Below are 17,895 nucleotides of genomic sequence, written 5' to 3'. Positions count from 1 at the left end.
TGCTCTGGATCTTCTAGGAATTTACTTTTTGAATTATAAACCAAAGTTTTTTCATTTTTATTAGCAGCACAAATTCTTGCATAAGAAAGGAGTCATAATAATTACAATGCCATCAGAAGGGTGTGAATATGTTTTCTGTTCCACTGTTGTACAAACAGTGATTAAAAACGATGAAAAAAATCTGATGGTTTTCCAGTTAGTTACTTATCTATAGTATACTGCTTCAGGTTTCATAGGAGATGAAAAATGTAAGAAAGAAGACTGAACACCAGGGGGAAAAAAAAAGCAATAATAAGAAGCTATTGTGCTCCAAACTTGCTAATCTCTGAGCATGAGTGTGATTATGGTGCCTGGGCTTTTGTGGAAGAAAACATCAGTCATGTGATACCATATATCATCTTCTGCAAGAGGAAAGGTACCAAGCTAGGAAAAGGGATGCAGATCTTCTGCAGATGTGCAAGTTGGTGTCACTGGTTTCCTCTTAACAAAGAAAAAAAATAAACTGAAAAAAGACTGTGTAAATCGAAAGAACAGCTTGAGGGGAGATGGGAAGAAAGACAAGTGCTAGTATTTCATTCTATACAGGACATACTTCAAAGTGGATCTAAGTCAAGACCATAGTTTAAAAACTCTGGTGAAGGTGAATACAAACAAACATGAGGAAAATGTAAGATTTAGTATATACTCATAATCTGAGAAGGAATATCTGCCCTAATCGTTAGAGAGAGATTCTAATAGGGAGTTAGCAGCATTTTTTTAAATAGTGGCGGGGAAGATTTTTTTTTTTTTAAAAAAGACTGTTTTGTTGCCTTAGCTGTTATTGGAGTTACCACACAGATTAGGAATAATATGACTGAATGAAGAAATCAAAATGCCAAGTGTATTTGATATATTTCTATCTTTTGAACTTTTCCTCCATCTGTGATTTGCCTCCAGAAGCAAAGGTTTTCCTGGGTGTTACTAAGGACCTGATACACCTCCCCTTCACCCGCATTTTCCCCTCTCTAAATTTATCAGGTGCTGCATATTCATGCTCCGGATCATATCAAAGGGCAAATTTATGTCCTTGGCTGACTCTCCCAAACCATTTGAGCAACTAGATTTCTTCTTTAAACATCCCTGAGACCAAATTGATTGCAGTTACACTGACATAATTCAGAAATACAGAGCTGCATGTGTTGCCCTCCATCAGCAGATTTTTTTTCTTATTCTTATGATATTAGTTATTTGACATGTTTTTTTTTTTCTCTTTGAAAGAGAGAAAATAAGCAAAAATTGGGACCAAACTGATTCACTGGATCTGCTGTAGCTTTGTATCTGTGCCTTTTAACATTTTTAATATAATTGAGAATGCTAAAGTTCTCGACACAAGCAAAATTTGCACTGTTTGTTGTGAATTTTAAGTGAGAATTTCAGAATAAATGATCATAAACTGCTTCAAATGTGATCACTGAGAACATTCTTTGATGAAACGAATGTAAATAATAACCTGCTGGAGTTAAAATTATCTCCATTTAAACATGCCTAGAAATGTTGTTTTATGGAAGCTAGTTCTTTTGTCAGGAGAAGAGCTGTAGAGCAACACTCAGATTAATTCCATTGCACTGAAATAAAATAGCTTATTTCATGAAAGAAGGTAATCAAAGGCATCAAGAACATGTAAAAAGGAAGCACTTTGATTCAAAAGAAATATCACACTATGTCATCTTAATATGATGTATTCATAAAAAGATCATGTTCCATGAGCATAAATGCATAATCACAATTTAATGTAAATGTAAAGTATCAGAAAATAATTGATCAGGTTTATTTTCTGTTGACTGGACTGTGTCTTTAGGCTCTTGTAGGTCAGTAGTCAAAATGGACACACAAATACATTAAGAAAAAGAAGGAATAAAGAAGAAGGTTGTTGGAAATCTAGGACAGTATTCAATCAAGCAAGATCCTTGCACCTGTAGTTATTTTTATTATATGCCAATAGGTTAAAGCATATTGCTAATACACTGCCAATGGTACACTATAGCAGCAATTATGCAAAACCCTGCAGTATTCAAATAGAATAGTAATGCTTGTTTGGCACAGAATTTGTTGAGTTTATGTTACACTTTCAAATGGGAGGAACAATCTTAAGAAGTCTCCTACCCTGGCAGAAGAAGCAATCACGTTTTCCATCACTGTGCTTTTCACACTTACTCCTTAAATGAATGCCTCCCAGGAGTGCTCAGAAAAATGACTCAAAAAATTGATGGCTCTGAGGACTGAGGCAAACCAAATCACACCAAACTCTATAAACAATATCCTAAAATAAGTCTGAGAAGCAGAGAGCAAGTACAGAAAGATTGTAAGCAATTCTTTAAGCCTCTGCTATAAAATAAAACTGCAAAACCAAGGGAAATGCAAGATGTGTAACATAGAATCATCATAGAATCACAGAATCATATAATCATAGAATGGTTTGGGTTGGAAGGGACCTTAAAGATCATCTAGTTCCAACCCCCCTGCCACTGGCAGGGACGCCTTCCACTAGAGCAGGTTGCTCAAAGCCCCATCCAACCTGGCCAACGTAATCCAATCAGGTTTGTGATGGAGACTGTGAAAGTAAAATGTTCTGAGGAAACTGATAAAGTATTTTGGTCAAAGAAAAATAAAACCATAATCATACCCTGTAAATAAAAGACCATCTCTTTCCAGTATATTAATATCAGACATTGAAATAAAATACTTTCTTCCAGAGGCCATGTGACTTATGAAATAGTAAAGACTTTAATGTGGCTAATTAGCATCATGTTAAATCAAGCATGCTGAATATATATTTCAATTCCGTTATGAGGAGAAGCGGATGGGAATGGGAAATGACTGTGGTATCTAACACCACTAAGGGAGTGATGAACCATTAGCCTGAAACTTCAGAGTGCAGCTTGGAAAGAACTTGCCCTCAACGGAAGCCTTTGCTTGGGCCACCATGTGCTATAGACTGGCAGTGCTGCTGGAATTCAGCCACCACTGCGTAGAGATCTGATCAGCCAAAACAAGTTGGCAAGAAACTATTTCATTTGTTCACTAAATCCATCCTGCTAATTGTCTCACTCCAGGACGTGCCTCAGCTCAATGAAGCCCAGGCTAGAAGGCTTCATACCCAGTCAGCAATGGGAGGAGAGGGGCTTGAATAACTCCTCAGTGGGCCTTCAAGATGTGGCACTGGGGGCAAGGCCAGCTTTGCTTATTGTGGCCTTATGAGGAAGGTTGGAGTTTGGCAAAGGTGAAAGTAATCCACATGGGGAGGGTTAGTCTTAGCCAAATCTTTCTTGGAGATGTTCATAGATCAACTACAATATTAAATCGTGTAGAACAAAGAGAGTGACTAGATACCCCGACAGTGCCGAGTAACTTGCCTTCCTAGTTTACTTCCAAATCCTAGCCCCTGCTTTCCTATGTTACACAAATATTAGTTCACTCCTGGAGGGTTCGTCTTTGGTAAACAAACTAGTTTTCTCACAAAGCACACTTGCATGTCATCTGGGATGCTTTGCTTCCGACTCCCTCCTGGTTGTACCAGTATTACTGCACTAGTTTTGGCTCCCCATGCCCCATGTGGTCTCCGGTAGGTCCCCTCCAGCACCTCACACAGCCAGGCCTGCAGTAGCTGTGCTCATTTTCATGCCACTAAAAGCCCCACTGTTCCACTAGCCCATAGCACAGTCTTTTCGTTATTTCAAGAGACTCAAAAATAGGTGCCCCCCCCATTCTTTTCAAATCCCCTCATCTTTGTTACTGCTAGAGGGGTGCCAGAGAAGACTTTGAGCTGACCCCCATGCTTACAGCCATAGAGAGGGGACATGGTCTTGGGGCAAGGTAAGCCACAGGCAGTGTGTGCATGGCCACTGTGCTCCGCCTGGCCTGGGGCTCAGGCCAGCTCCTGCAGCAACTGGGGATGGAGCCATTAGCAACCTCCAGAGTTAAGAACTAGAAGAGTCCTGTCCTGTTTTAATAACCCCAGCAAAGGCCTCTGAAATGGAGAAAAAGCTTTCAGACCGTGTTTTTAACACCTCATATAACATGGTGGTGGACTGAAATGAAAAATAAATAGTTAAAATATTCTTTTATGATATATAGAAACAGAACGCCCGTTCATCAGAGTATTTGCAGTTGATTCTACTTTGGATGTTGGGGCATAAACCCAGAGGAGAAAAAAAACAGTAAATGAACTTTCATATGCTGACACAGGACTGCTTTAATGAAATACTGGTCAAAACACCACTAAATTAAAAAGACAAAGTGTGATCCTTTATTTCACCATAACAATGCTACCAAAGAGTGCTTTAACACATTTGTGTCAGCACCTTTAATCTTCACCTTGTGTTTCAAAGATATGAAGATTAGCCAGTAAAATTAACTGCTGCTTGAGGCTAGACCCAAATAACAAGACTTAAAATAATTTTAAGATGCAGATTTGTCAGACATTTGATTTTCTGCAGAAGTGCTGTGCTAAAAAAGGAAATTGGCAACAATTTTGCACCTTCTGGGATGTAGTTTCCCCCTCACATACTGAACAGCAATGCAAATCAGGAGGAATACTGGTGGAGCTAACAGTTATGTATGTTAGATTTAAGCTGATTCCTGAGCACAACCCTAAGCATATCTGTAGTTCAGTGAATATGCTTGAAGTTAATAATGTGTTTAGCAGCTTTCTGAAGCAAAACCTAAATCTTCCTGTTCTCCAAGTATTTTTAAGGCCTAATCCAAAATGGAAGTTCTTTTATGATGGATTGAATGGCACTGCAATTGCATTGACCTGCTCCCACAGCACTCTAACCCAGTCCCTGCACGCCTAGACAGTGTCTCTATATACCTCCCAGGTCACCTGATGCTTCTTGCACCTTTTAATGCCTCTTTTTTTGTGTTTTATTTTTTTCAGAAGTGCAGACCACCTGCTACCTTTCCTTGACATCTTGTTCATCAGGATGAACCATTCTTGAACTTGAGTGCACCCTTGGTAAGTTCACAGACAACACCAAGTTGGGTGGGAGTTTTGATCAGCTTGAGGGTAGGAAGGCTCTGCAGAGGGATCTAGACAGGCTGGATTGATGGGCCAAGGCCAACTGTATGAGGTTCAACAAGGCCAAGTGTCAGGTCCCACACTTGGGGCACAACACCACCATGCAATGCTACAGGCTTGGGGAAGAGTGGCTGGAAAGCTGCCTGGTGGAAAAGGACCTGGTCAATAGCCAGCTGGATATAAGCCAGCAGTGTGCCCAGGTGGCCAAGAAGGCCAACAGCATCCTGGCTTGTATCAGAAACAGTGTGGCCAGCAGGACTAGGGAAGTGATTGTGCCCCCATACTCGGCACTGGTGAGGCTGCACCTCAAATACTGTGTTCAGTTTTGGACCCCTCACTACAAGAAGGACATTGAGGTTCTGGAGCGTGTCCAAAGAAGAGCAATGAAGCTGGTGAGGGGTCTGGAGAAAAAGTCTTATGAGGAGCACCTGAGGGATAATCTGGAGAAAAGGAGGCAGAGGGGAGACTTTGTCGCTCTGTGCAAGTACCTGAAAGAAGGTTTTAGTGAGGCGGGTGTTAGTCCCTTCTCCCAGGTAACAAGAGATAGGACGAGAGGAAATGGCCTCAGGATGTGCCAGGGGAGGTTTAGGTTGGATATCAGGAAAAATTTCTTCACGGGAAGGGTTATCAAGCAGTGGAACAGGCTGCCCAGAGAAGTGGTGGAGTCACCATCCCCGGAGGTATTTAAAAGACGAGTAGATGTGGTGCTTAGGAATATGGTTTAGTGGTGAACTTGGTAGTGTTAAGTTAATGGTTGGACTTGATGATCTTAAAGGTTCTTTCGAACCAAAATGATTCCATGATTCTATGAACTTGAAGGAGGTGATCCTTGGAAATCAGCCAGCTCTCCTGGCCCCCTCTTCTCTCTGGGACAGTGTCCCATGGGATTATTCCAAGCAATGCAAGTCTGCTCTTCAGCAGCCAAGGGTTGTGATCAATGGGATCTTCAGCTAGTGGGAGTTAGGGTATTAAATTACATTTAAGAGAGAAGAAGAAGTGGTAGTAAATTCTAGTCCAGAGAATGACAAAACTTTTTGCTGACTTCATTCGGTCCATGATGCCTTTTAAATTCTCTGTAATTGTGGCCTTTTTTTTTCAATGAAGTGTACCAGGAATGCTAGCATCAAAAAGATGTGAGAAGTATAAGTGGAATATCAATCTGGAGAGCAAAGGAGTGTCTGGGTATGTGAATGACTGCATGTATAAGTCGAAGAAGACATGATATACCCTTGTCTGGTTTGCATCTGCTTACTCCTATAGCTCAAAAAAAAATGATGCGTCTCACATTTAGGCTCATGCTAGATTTCGCATAGGTGAGATTAAATGAGACTATTTCCACACAGATTATAAAACTATAAAGGATTAAAAAAAGTATGTGGCTCTTGAACTAAGGCATGGCCAAGTGTTCTTATACCATTCTAGGCAGAACTGGATCTAATGACTTGGACACATAAGCAAATTACGTGGGTATAACACATAATAGGACATTGGTTGCTCTGTATTAATTACTCGTGCATATCCAGCTATAAATGTGATGCAGATGTCTCTTCAGAGATGTGGAGTACTTTGAACAAGTTTGAAGCCTCAAGCAATTCACAATAAATAAAATCATGCAACCCTGTGCAGCAATCCTGTTTGCTTACCTTAAAACTGTTCTTAAATGTGTCTCAAATATCAAAAAATACTCTAAAAATCTGTAACAAGGGAGACTGAACAAACAAGAGTTTTTATCCTTAATACTATGTTGTACACAGTCACTGTTTTTCCAGCCCATTGCATGTGTACCTTAGGACAGTTACTTCTAGCAAATTTTCCTGAACATGCTTATGAAAACACCACATGTGGCAAGTGTCAAATCTTGTTTCACTTATGTGTTTCATATAGCACATCTACTGTTTCCTCTTTATCCACTAAATCAGCTACCTTGTCAGAGAAGGAAATTATATTGCTTCAACATAACTTGCTCCCGATAAGTGGTCCCGGATGGACCACTCGGTGGATAAGGAATTGGCTGGATAGTTGCACTCAAAGAGTTATGGTCAATGGCTCGATGTCCAAGTGGAGACCAGTGACGAGTGGAGTTCCTCAGGGTTCAGTATTGGGACCGATCCTGTTTAACATTTTTGTCGGCGACATGGACAGCTTGGAAAAGAGGAGACTGAAGGGTGACCTCATTAATGTTTATAAATATGTAAAGGGCAAGTGTCATGAGGATGGAGCCAGGCTCTTCTCAGTGACATCTCTTGACAGGACAAGGGGCAACGGGTGCAAGCTGGAACACAGGACGTTCCACATAAATATGAGGAAAAACTTCTTTACGGTGAGGGTGACCGAACACTGAAACAGGCTGCCCAGAGAGGTTGTGGAGTCTCCTTCTCTGGAGACATTCAAAACCCGCCTGGACGTGTTCCTGTGTGATATGGTCTAGGCAATCCTTCTCCGGCAGGGGGATTGGACTAGATGATCTTTCGAGGTCCCTTCCAATCCCTAACATTCTGTAATTCTGTGATTCTGTGATTCTGTGATTGTGTGCGCCCTCAGCAAGTTTGCCAATGACACCAAGATGTGCAGTGCAGTCGACACGCTGGAGGGGAAGAATGCCATCCAGAGGGACCTTGACAGGCTTGAGAGCTGAGCCTGTGCGAACCGCATGAAGTTCAACAAGGCCAAATGCAAGGTCCTCTATGTGGGTCAGGGCAATCCCAAGCACAAATACAAGCTGGGCGGAGAATGGATTGAGAGCAGCCCTGAGGAGAAGGACTTGGGGGTGATGGTTGATGAGAAGCTCAACATGAGCCGGCAATGTGTGCTTGCAGCCCAGGCGGTCAACCATATCCTGGGCTGCATCAAAAGCAGTGTGGTCAGCAGGTCAAGGGAGGTAATTCTGCCTCTCTACTCTGCTCTCGTGAGACCCCACCTGGAGTACTGTGTTCAGCTCTGGGGCCCCTAACACAAGAAGGACATGGAGCTGTTGGAACGAGTCCAGAGGAGGGGCACGAAGATGATGAGAGGGCTGGAGCACCTCTCCTATGAAGACAGGCTGAGAGAGTTGGGGCTCTTCAGCCTGGAGAAGAGAAGGCTCCTTGGAGACCTCATAGCAGCCTTCCAGTACCTGAAGGGGCCTACAGGAAAGCAGGAGAGGGGCTTTTTACAAGGACAAGTAGTGACAGGATGAGGGGGAATGGTTTTAAACTGAAAGAGGAGAGATTTAGATTAGATATTAGGAAGAAATTCTTTCCTGTGAGGGTGGTGAGATGCTGCAACAGGTTGCCCAGAGAAGTTGTGTCTGCCACCTCCTTGGCAGTGTTTCAGGCGAGACTGGATGAGGCTTTGAGCAACCTCGTCTAGTGGAAAGGTGTCCCTGCCCATGGCAGGGGTGTTGGAACTGGATGATCTTTGAGGTCCCTTCCAACCGAAACCATTCTATGATTCTATTATTCTATGATTTTAATTATATGATGGATTTTTTACTGTATTATTATCCTCTAGGTGTTGATAAATTGATTGTTTAATAATTTGTTCTAGTACGTTTCTGGGAATCAAAGCTGGGATGACCTGATAATTTTCTGAGTCCTCCTTTTCTTAAAAATAGGTAAAACACCTGCCCGTACCTACTGGTTTTCTACCTTATGTGACCTCCATAAGTGTTTTAAAACGATCACTAGTAGTCCACATACAGATTCAGCTAGTCCTTTAAACACTCTGGGGTGAATCTCGTCATACCATTTCCATTGCATTAACTTATTTGGATACTGATTAACTAATTCTTTTGGTCCATAACCTCTTCTTAAAATCGATTTTCTTAAATAGCTGGTCAACTAAACTTTTTTGCTAAAGCCTTTTGCTAAAGAAGCCTTTTCTAGATCATCTACTATCTACTCTCCTTTCCTGCTAAGTATAAGCAGTATAAAAAAGCAGAGGAAGTTAATCTCATGTCAGTCTTTTTGTTGCCTTGTATGCTGTTATGTGACCTAGCCTTTCTGATGTCCTATTAGATGTCTTTGCTGTTCTTTTCTACTCACCTCCAGTCATGGGGTTTTGACTCCACATTTTGTACAATTCCTTTTCACTTTTCAAGATTTTCTGCACTCCTTTTGTCCCTAAAATTTCTTTCCAAGAGATCCTACTTGCCAGTCTTCTGAGCTCATTGAAGTCTGTCCTTTCTGAAATCCATTATCCTATTTCTACTACTCTCCATCCTCCCTTTTCACAGTGAATATTTTGTGATAACTAAATTTTTAATCAATGCCTCTCTTAGTCAAAATCAAATCTACAGTAACCACTTTCTCCATGTTGTGGGTTGACTCTGGCCAGCAGCTAAGAACCCACACAGTCACTATCTCATCTCCCTACCATTGTCCCTCATTGGGATGAAGGAGAGAATAGGAAGAGAAAAAGTGAAAAAAAAACCTTAAGGGTTAAGATAAATGTGGTTTAATAAGGGTAGGAAGGACGGAAAAAAACAAGTGATGCAAAGGTAATTACTTTCCACCTCCCACAAGCAGCCCAGTCAGTCTCCAAGCAACAGCTACTTTGGAAGGAAAAGGCTCCCATGTTCTTATTTCTGAGCATGATGTTATGTAATATAGAATATCCTTTTGGCCAGTTTGGGTCAGCTGTCTCGGCTGTATTCCTTCCCAAGGTATTGCCCACCCCCAACCTGTTCATTGGGGAGGCAGAACAGGAAAAAGAGAAAGCCTTGCTGCTGTGCAAACACTGTTCAGCAACAGCCAAAACATTGGTGTGTTTCAGTAACAAATCCAAACCACAGTGCCGTATGGGATCTTATAAAGACAGTTAACTCCATCCCAGACAGACCCAGTACAATGTTTTGAAATAAGTAAATGTTCTCAGTGTTGTCAAAAACTTTATAAGCCATTGATCTCCTCATATATTATTATGCTAACAGACACTGAGATAATGAAAGTTCTCCATTACCATCAGATGAAGGCTTCTGTTAGTTGCTCAAAAAAGTCTCTCATAATCTTCTAGAGAAATTTTCTGTACTAGATCCATGAAAGGACACAACCTCAGATCTTTTTTCTCTTCAAAGTTCCCCCAGAACTTTCCACAGGTCTCTCTCTTATCCCTGTCTTTTCTGTAGAACATTTATGAGAAACCATTCAGAAGCTCAGAGGTAGAAGTGTATATAAATCACAGAATCACAGAATCACAGAATGTTAGGGATTGGAAGGGACCTCGAAAGATCATCTAGTCCAATCCCCCTGCCGGGGCAGGATTGCCTAGACCATATCACACAGGAACGCGTCCAGGCGGGTTTTGAATGTCTCCAGAGAAGGAGACTCCACAACCTCTCTGGGCAGCCTGTTCCAGTGTTCAGTCACCCTCACCGTAAAGAAGTTTTTCCTCATATTTATGTGGAACGTCCTGTGTTCCAGCTTGCACCCATTGCCCCTTGTCCTGTCAAGGGATGTCACTGAGAAGAGCCTGGCTCCATCCTCATGACACTTGCCCTTTACATATTTATAAACATTAATGAGGTCACCCTTCAGTCTCCTCTTCTCTAAGCTAAAGAGACCCAGCTTCCTCAGCCTCTCCTCATAAGGGAGATGTTCCACTCCCTTAATCATCTTCGTGGCTCTGCGCTGGAATCTCTCTAGCAGTTCCCTGTCCTTCTTGAACTGAGGAGCCCAGAACTGGACACAATATTCCAGATGCGGCCTCACCAGGGCAGAGTAGAGGGGGAGGAGAACCTCTCTCGACCTGCTAACCACACCCCTTCTAATACACCCCAGGATGCCATTGGCCTTCTTGGCCACAAGGGCACACTGCTGGCTCATGGTCATCCTGCTGTCCACTAGGACCCCCAGGTCCCTTTCCCCTACGCTGCTCTCCAACAGGTCTGCCCCCAACTTGTACTGGTACATGGGGTTGTTCTTGCCCAGATGCAGGACTCTACACTTGCCCTTATTATATTTCATTCAATTTCTCCCCGCCCAACTCTCCAGCCTGTCCAGGTCACTCTGAATGGCTGCGCAGCCTTCCGTTGTGTCAGCCACTCCTCCCAGTTTTGTGTCATCAGCGAACTTGCTGACAGTGCACTCTATTCCCTCATCCAAGTCATTAATGAATATATTGAATAGAACTGGTCCCAGTACCGACCCTTGAGGGACTCCGCTAGACGCAGGCCTCCAACTGGACTCTGTCCCATTGACCACCACTCTCTGGCTTCTTTCCTTCAGCCAGTTCACAATCCACCTCACTACCCGATCATCCAGACCACACTTCCTCAGTTTAGCTGCGAGGATGCTGTGGGAGACCGTGTCAAACGCTTTACTGAAATCGAGATAGACCACATCCACAGCTTTACCATCATCTATCCACCGGGTTACGTCCTCATAAAAGGCTATCAAGTTGGTTAAGCATGACTTCCCCTTAGTGAAGCCATGCTGAGTGCCCCTAATGATCCCCCTATCCTTGATGTACCTAGAGACAGCATCAAGAACAAGTTGTTCCATCACCTTTCCGGGGATGGAGGTGAGGCTGACCGGTCTATAGTTACCCGGGTCCTCCTTCTTGCCCTTTTTGAAGACTGGAGTGACATTCGCTTTCCTCCAGTCCTCAGGCACCTCTCCCGTTGCCCACGACTTAGTAAAGATGATGGAGAGTGGCCTAGCAATGACTTCCGCCAGCTCCCTCAGCACCCGCGGGTGCATCCCATCAGGGCCCATGGATTTATGGATGTCCAGATTGCTTAATTGGTCCCTGACCCAGCCCTCATCTACCAAGACAGATTCCTCCTCTATCCTGACTTCTTCTGAGGCCTCAGGGGTCCGGGGCTCCTCAGGACAGCCTCCAGCAGTATAGACAGAGGCAAAGAAGGCATTCAGTAACTCCACCTTCTTTTTATCCTCTGTCTCCAGGACCCCCACCTCATTCATCAGTGGGCCTACATTGCCTCTAGTGTTGGCTTTACCTGCAATGTATTTGAAGAAGCCCTTTCTGTTGTCCTTGACCTCTCTTGCAAGGTTTAATTCCAAGGAGGCCTTAGCTTTCCTAGTTGCCTCCCTACATCCTCTGATAACAGACTTCTATTCCTCCCAAGTGGCCAGCCCCTCCTTCCACGATCTGTACACCTTCTTCTTCCACTTGAGTTTGCCCAGCAGTTCCCTGTTTAACCATGCAGGTCTCCTGGTACCCTTCCTTGACTTCCTACCTGTTGGGATGCTCTGATCTTGAGCTCGGAAGAAGCAGTCCTTGAATGCTAACCAACTATCTTGGGCCCCCTTACCTTCTAGTACCCTGTCCCATGGGATTTCCCCTAGCAATTGCTTGAAAAGGCCAAAGTTGGCCCTCCTGAAGTCCAGGGTTGTGATTCTGCTAGCTATTCTGGTCCTGCCACATGAGATCCTGAACTCTACCATCTCATGGTCGCTACAGCCAAGGCTGCCCTCAACCTTCACCTCTTCAACCAGACCCTCCTTGTTAGTGAGGATAAGATCCAGCAGCGCTCCTCTCCTAGTTGGCTCATCCACCATTTGCATCAGAAAGTTATCATCAATGCACTGGAGGAACCTCCTGGACTGAGGATGGCTGGCTAAGTAGGCCTCCCAGCAAATATCAAGGTAGTTGAAATCCCCCATGACAACCAGGCCCTGTAATTGCGAGACTGCTCTCAGCTGCCTGTAGAAGGCCTCATCACCCTCCTCATCCTGATCTGGTGGCCTGTAATAGACACCCACAACAGTATCACCCCTGCCAGCCTGTCCCTTAATTCGCACCCACAAACTCTCAACTCGCTCCTGATCCGCCCCTGGACAGAACTCAATACATTCTAGCTGCTCACTCACATAAAGAGCAACTCCACCACCTCTCCTTAGTGGCCTGTCTTTCCTGAACAGGACATAGCCATCCATGACCACATTCCAGTCATGCGAGGCATCCCACCAAGTCTCTGTGATTGCCACTAAATCATAGCCCCCCGACCGAACACGGATTTCCAGCTCCTCTTGTTTATTCCCCATGCTGCGTGCATTGGTGTACAGGCATTTCAGGGAGCGAGCTGAGCACACCGATTTCACCCCAGGGGGATGGGAGGCCTCCTGGTCTACCTCAACACTAGAGCGTTGCCCCAGTGGTGCAAGCCCAGCTACTACCCCATCCCCCTTCGAATCTAGTTTAAAGCTCTCCGAATGAGCCCTGCTAATTCCTATCCCAGAACCCTTTTGCCTCTACGACATAAACCTTTCCCATGTATCACTGTCACGCCTGGTGTCTTATAAAACCAGCCATTATCAAAGAACCCAAAGCCCTGCCTGTAGCACTAGTCTCGTAGCCAGGCGTTAATAGAGAGAATCCTACTATTCCATCCCACGTCATCACCTGAAAATGGAAGGAGGGAGGAGAAAACAACTTGTGCCCCAGACTCTTTCACCAACCATCCTAGGGTCTTGTAGTCTTTCTTCATCCCCCTCAGACTACGGGATGCAGCTTCTTCCTCACCTGTCTGGAAGATCAGCAGGGGGTAGTAGTCTGTGGCCTTCACCAGGTTGGGGAGTTGCCTGGTGATATCCCTGATTCGGGCTCCAGGCAGGCTGCAGACCTCCCTGGGATGGGGGTCAGCTCTGCATATTGAGCCCTCAGATCCCTTTAGGAAGGAGTCTCCAACCACTAAAACTCTTCTCTTCTTCCTTGTGGAGGAGATAGCTATACGCCTGTCAGGTTTTTCTGACTGTGGTGGGACCTCTGATATAGGTTGCCTCTCTACCACATCCCCATTGGACCGTCTGTATTCCACTAGGGCTTCATATCTATTGCTCAGAGGCACCTGTGGAGGCAAGGTAGGCAAGGAGGGCACTCGCCTTTTGCCACGGCCATAGACTTGCCTCCACTCACTCCTTTCCTCTAGGTTATTGTTTTCCACCTGAGAGGGGCAGAGTACAGGGGTCCCTAGATCCTGGGAGCTCTCCGGCAGGTGCTCCCATTTTTGTTGCAGGGAGGGCAGAGTCTGGCTCCACCAGTCTATCTCCATTTCAGCCTCCCGAATGCTCCTAAGCCTTTCTACTTCGGCTTGAAGCCTTTCAACCTGGCTTTGCAGCTGTGCCGCTCAGCCGAGCAGATCATCTACCTGCTCACAGCGCACACAGCCCCCTGACACCATAGAGACGCTGTAGCATTCCCTGCAGCTGGCAACCTGCACCATCGCCTCCTTCCGTGGGAGCTCTGTCTGGGTTCCTACATCCATTTTGGTCTTCTTCCGCCGGGTAGACACCATTGTTCTTTCACTGAGCTGGGAAATACCTGTTGGTGCCACCCCTGGTTCACAGCTCCTTGGCACCTTCCTCGCCTTGTGCACTGGGAGGGATTTAGCGCCCTCCCCAACGAGCTGCAAACTGCTGCGGCCTCTCCTGCCCTGGGACACACCCAGTCACTGCTGACTCACACAGTCATTGCTGACTCTTCCTCTCCCCTCTGGGTAGGGACTAGTCCCTGTCCTCCAGGAGGCTTTTTATCACCCAAACAATCACCACCCCCAATCAACAGGGGGTGGTGCGTTTAAATCGCCGGCGGTGCCTCCGGCTACGCCCCCTCCTCTCCTGATTCGTTGCCGGGAACCTCCGGGTCCAGGGTGGGGGGGAAGTAGCTCGGGGCTGCTGCTCCAGGGGGGTCAAGAGTACGAAAACCGCCCAGTTACAGCCCAATGCCGCCCTCGCCCCCGCACTAACCTCAAGTCGCTGTCACTGCTGCCGCCGCTGTCAGATGCCAGAAATCACAAAACATCTTCAAAAATCTTTTGAAATACTAACACAGGGACACCATAGACAGAGACTACCAGTAACACCTACAGAGTTTAACAGCTTGCAGTTGAGAGTAATAATAAAACAGAGGTTCTCTTCTCCAAAAGTAATATCCCTATCACTTCAGCTAAGGGCAACTGTATGATAAAACTTCACATGCTCCTGCTTGTCTCATTCTGAGATCCCACCCTTGAATTTCCATCTGAAGCTTTCAGACCAGACCAGGCTTGAAAAAGTCCTACTCAAGTGTCTCTGATTTCACCACTGAGCTGTTCTCAAAGCCAGTCTATCGGCATTTCAGCCACAGTAGGAATCAGCCCTAACTCCTTTAATGGATCTGGAGCATGAATTCTATAGTACATTTATGAGAAATGAGGTTTATTGAGCAGAAATGCATGTGTACATGTTTCTCTGCCAATCCCCCTAACAATCTAGAATGCTTCATGAAAGCTTAATTTATTTGGAAAAAAAAAGTGGGAGTTTCTTCAGGTTTGTACAAGCTGTATGAAAAGAAGGCATCTGGGAATAGAAGAAAGATACTATCAATGCTCTCCTCAACACCCGAGGAAGAAGTCCAGTCTTGTTAGAAGTTGGTTTTCACCCATGATACACAAATCGATGAGAAACCAGTTCTGTTGCTCTGAAATTATTAGTTATTTCACTGAACCTGCAAATAAAAAAGTCACAGGAAAGAGGCCATAGCCAAGCAAAAATGCACAAAGATTAAAAATTGAAATAGCACTCAATTTTAAAAAAAAAAGAACAGAAAATTTATTGATTGTAGTACTAGAAGTGGAGACATTAATAAACACTTCACAAATCACCACACCAGTCTTCTTGTCAGTAGGTTTAGTAAATGACAGATTTATAATTTTATTCTGTATCTCATTATAATTTTGTTAAACATTACACTTTTATATGGGCCTAAAGTCTGCTTCTCTTCTCCTGCACTTCCATTTTCACTTCAGAAAAGGTAAAAGGAGGTGTGGAGGGAAAATCAAATTACCAGTGCATGAACAAATGAATAAACATCTTTTTAGTGCAACGCATGTTTAAATTCAAAGCTTGAATTACAGACTGAGCAATTGAGTGGAGTCTTACAGCACTTAATGTTCACCAAGCACAATCCTAGTGGCTTTAGCATCCCTGGAACAAAACCTGTTCAAGGTGATTGCATTCTGCTACTTCATCCTAAAGGAGTGTCACTGTCAAAATAATTTCAAATAGCTTTTTAGTATAGCAAGACTTTATGTATAGTATCTCTTACAGTTTAAAACTGGAGCCCTTCCCTTTGGATTGTTCTTGCATTGGCAAATAACATTCATGGTGTGAATACTGAGAAGGCAGAGACCAGCTTTTGGCCTCAGTAAAACATAAAGCATTTTCACTAAGAAATAAAATTCTAGTCCGACTGATTTAGTTTTATCTATTCTTCTGAGTGCCTGTATTATCATTTAAATATTCTAAGTATTTTTAATTTTTTACAGCAAACAGAAGCTCTGATGTTTGTTTCCAACCAAAAGAGGGCATTGTGTGTATATTGTGATCATTGCATCTAAGTATCGGTCAGGCACTTTTTTTGCTGGGCTTACTTCTAGTTGGCTTAAATTATTTTTTTCAGACAGGCATCATATGGACAGTCTTTATCTCCAAAAGCTAGAAAATTTTGCTCTAGAATAAGTTAACAGATACACGTAGTGTCAGAGACTACAATACTGGCTCTTTTACTCACATTCAAAACCTTTCAGTGTGTACAGGAGCTTGATTATATTTTGGACAAACATCAAAGAGTGAATGGAAAAAAAAATCCTTTGTCTCTTTAATGGGCTAAACAGTGACATTGGTAGATACATTTCAGGTTACCATAATTTTTCTAATAAAAATGGAATTGTAGTAAGTTAAGATGAAATCTCACTTACCTGTAAAGTGCTGAAAGTGGCCGCTTGTTGCCAGGTTTTGGTCTGTATGGTTTTGGTTCTCCTGCCATGTTGATATCTGAAAGCAAACATTTGATATTAGTAAGCCAAACATTTGTAAGTTAGAATGAGTTTGCCAAGGCACCTTCAAGACACTGAAAATGAGTAACGGACAGTGAAAATGGACTGGTTTAGCCCATACTTTATCTTAGGCAGGTACTTATAATTCTCAACAACAGTAGAAATCTTATGCACGCTTATTAAAAGTTCACTTACGCTATGCCTGTGTATTTATCCTTGAAATTCAAAAATATGTGAAGCTTGTATAGACATGAGTCATGCTGGATCTCAAGTTACTCCTTTCTTTTGAATTATACTCAAAGACATACCAGGAAATACATGTCCATCATTTTGGTTGCTAGTAGCAGTTACCCATGGAGAAACATAGGCCCTTCTGTGGAGAATACCTTGCCTGAGGTTATGAAGCTGTTTATATAAAAACAAACCCACATGTAAAAGCTCTGCCCACACCCCCTCAAACTGGATGTTGTAAAGTCAACATTAAAACAAATCAAGTGGATAACATAAAACTGATTAGGAAGCAAATTCCGTGCTGAGTGATGCTGCAGCTAAATCTCTCCTCAGTTTCGCTAATATACAAAAGAGCAATATTCAACAAAATCAGAGTTATTTCAGAGTGAAATTACTGTGACAGAACAAGGTATCTCATTTACCATGGAATCACTTGGTGAGAAAGACTTTCAAGGAAGCACATGTTCTTGGTAACGTCCATGTTTAACATGAAATCAAGTGTGACGGGGGGAAAAGAGAAGTAGAAATCCAAGATGTAGAATGAGGAAGCACCACTGCCCACACAGTGATACTAAAAGCCCAGATATTTTTATTTAAGCTATTCTTGACATCAAAAGATGCAGTAAAAGCCTGAGACTTACTGACTGGATACTTTTATGTCACACAAAGTGGAAAAAAATTATCCATCTGACTTTTTTTAACAATCAGAAACATTGAAAATATGTCTCTCAGGTTTTTTGATTGAAAAGATTTTTCCATTGGAAATTTAATGCTTCAAACATTTAAAAGAATGTTAAACATATTTTCCATTTAAATTATATATTTTGAGATAAAACATCATTTATTTAAAATT

The 17,895-nt window shown here is 43.3% G+C and overlaps 1 protein-coding gene across 1 annotated transcript in view; it reads right to left on the bottom strand.

Moving 5' to 3' along the window:
* The window catches only part of RALYL (RALY RNA binding protein like), a 471,140-nt gene that overhangs the window by 77,680 nt on the left and 375,565 nt on the right, over window positions 1–17,895 (bottom strand). Inside the window, exon 4 of the mRNA XM_068396465.1 lies at window positions 16,734–16,809. Within this exon, the coding sequence (XP_068252566.1) occupies window positions 16,734–16,809 (76 nt within the window). The remainder of the gene's footprint in view (window positions 1–16,733; window positions 16,810–17,895) is intronic.

Source organism: Nyctibius grandis, chromosome 3 (genome assembly GCF_013368605.1).
Source record: "Nyctibius grandis isolate bNycGra1 chromosome 3, bNycGra1.pri, whole genome shotgun sequence".
Lineage (NCBI taxonomy): Eukaryota > Metazoa > Chordata > Aves > Nyctibiiformes > Nyctibiidae > Nyctibius > Nyctibius grandis.
The sequence above is the reverse complement of the archived record's forward strand: the minus strand, read 5'-3'. Positions and strand labels throughout refer to the sequence as shown.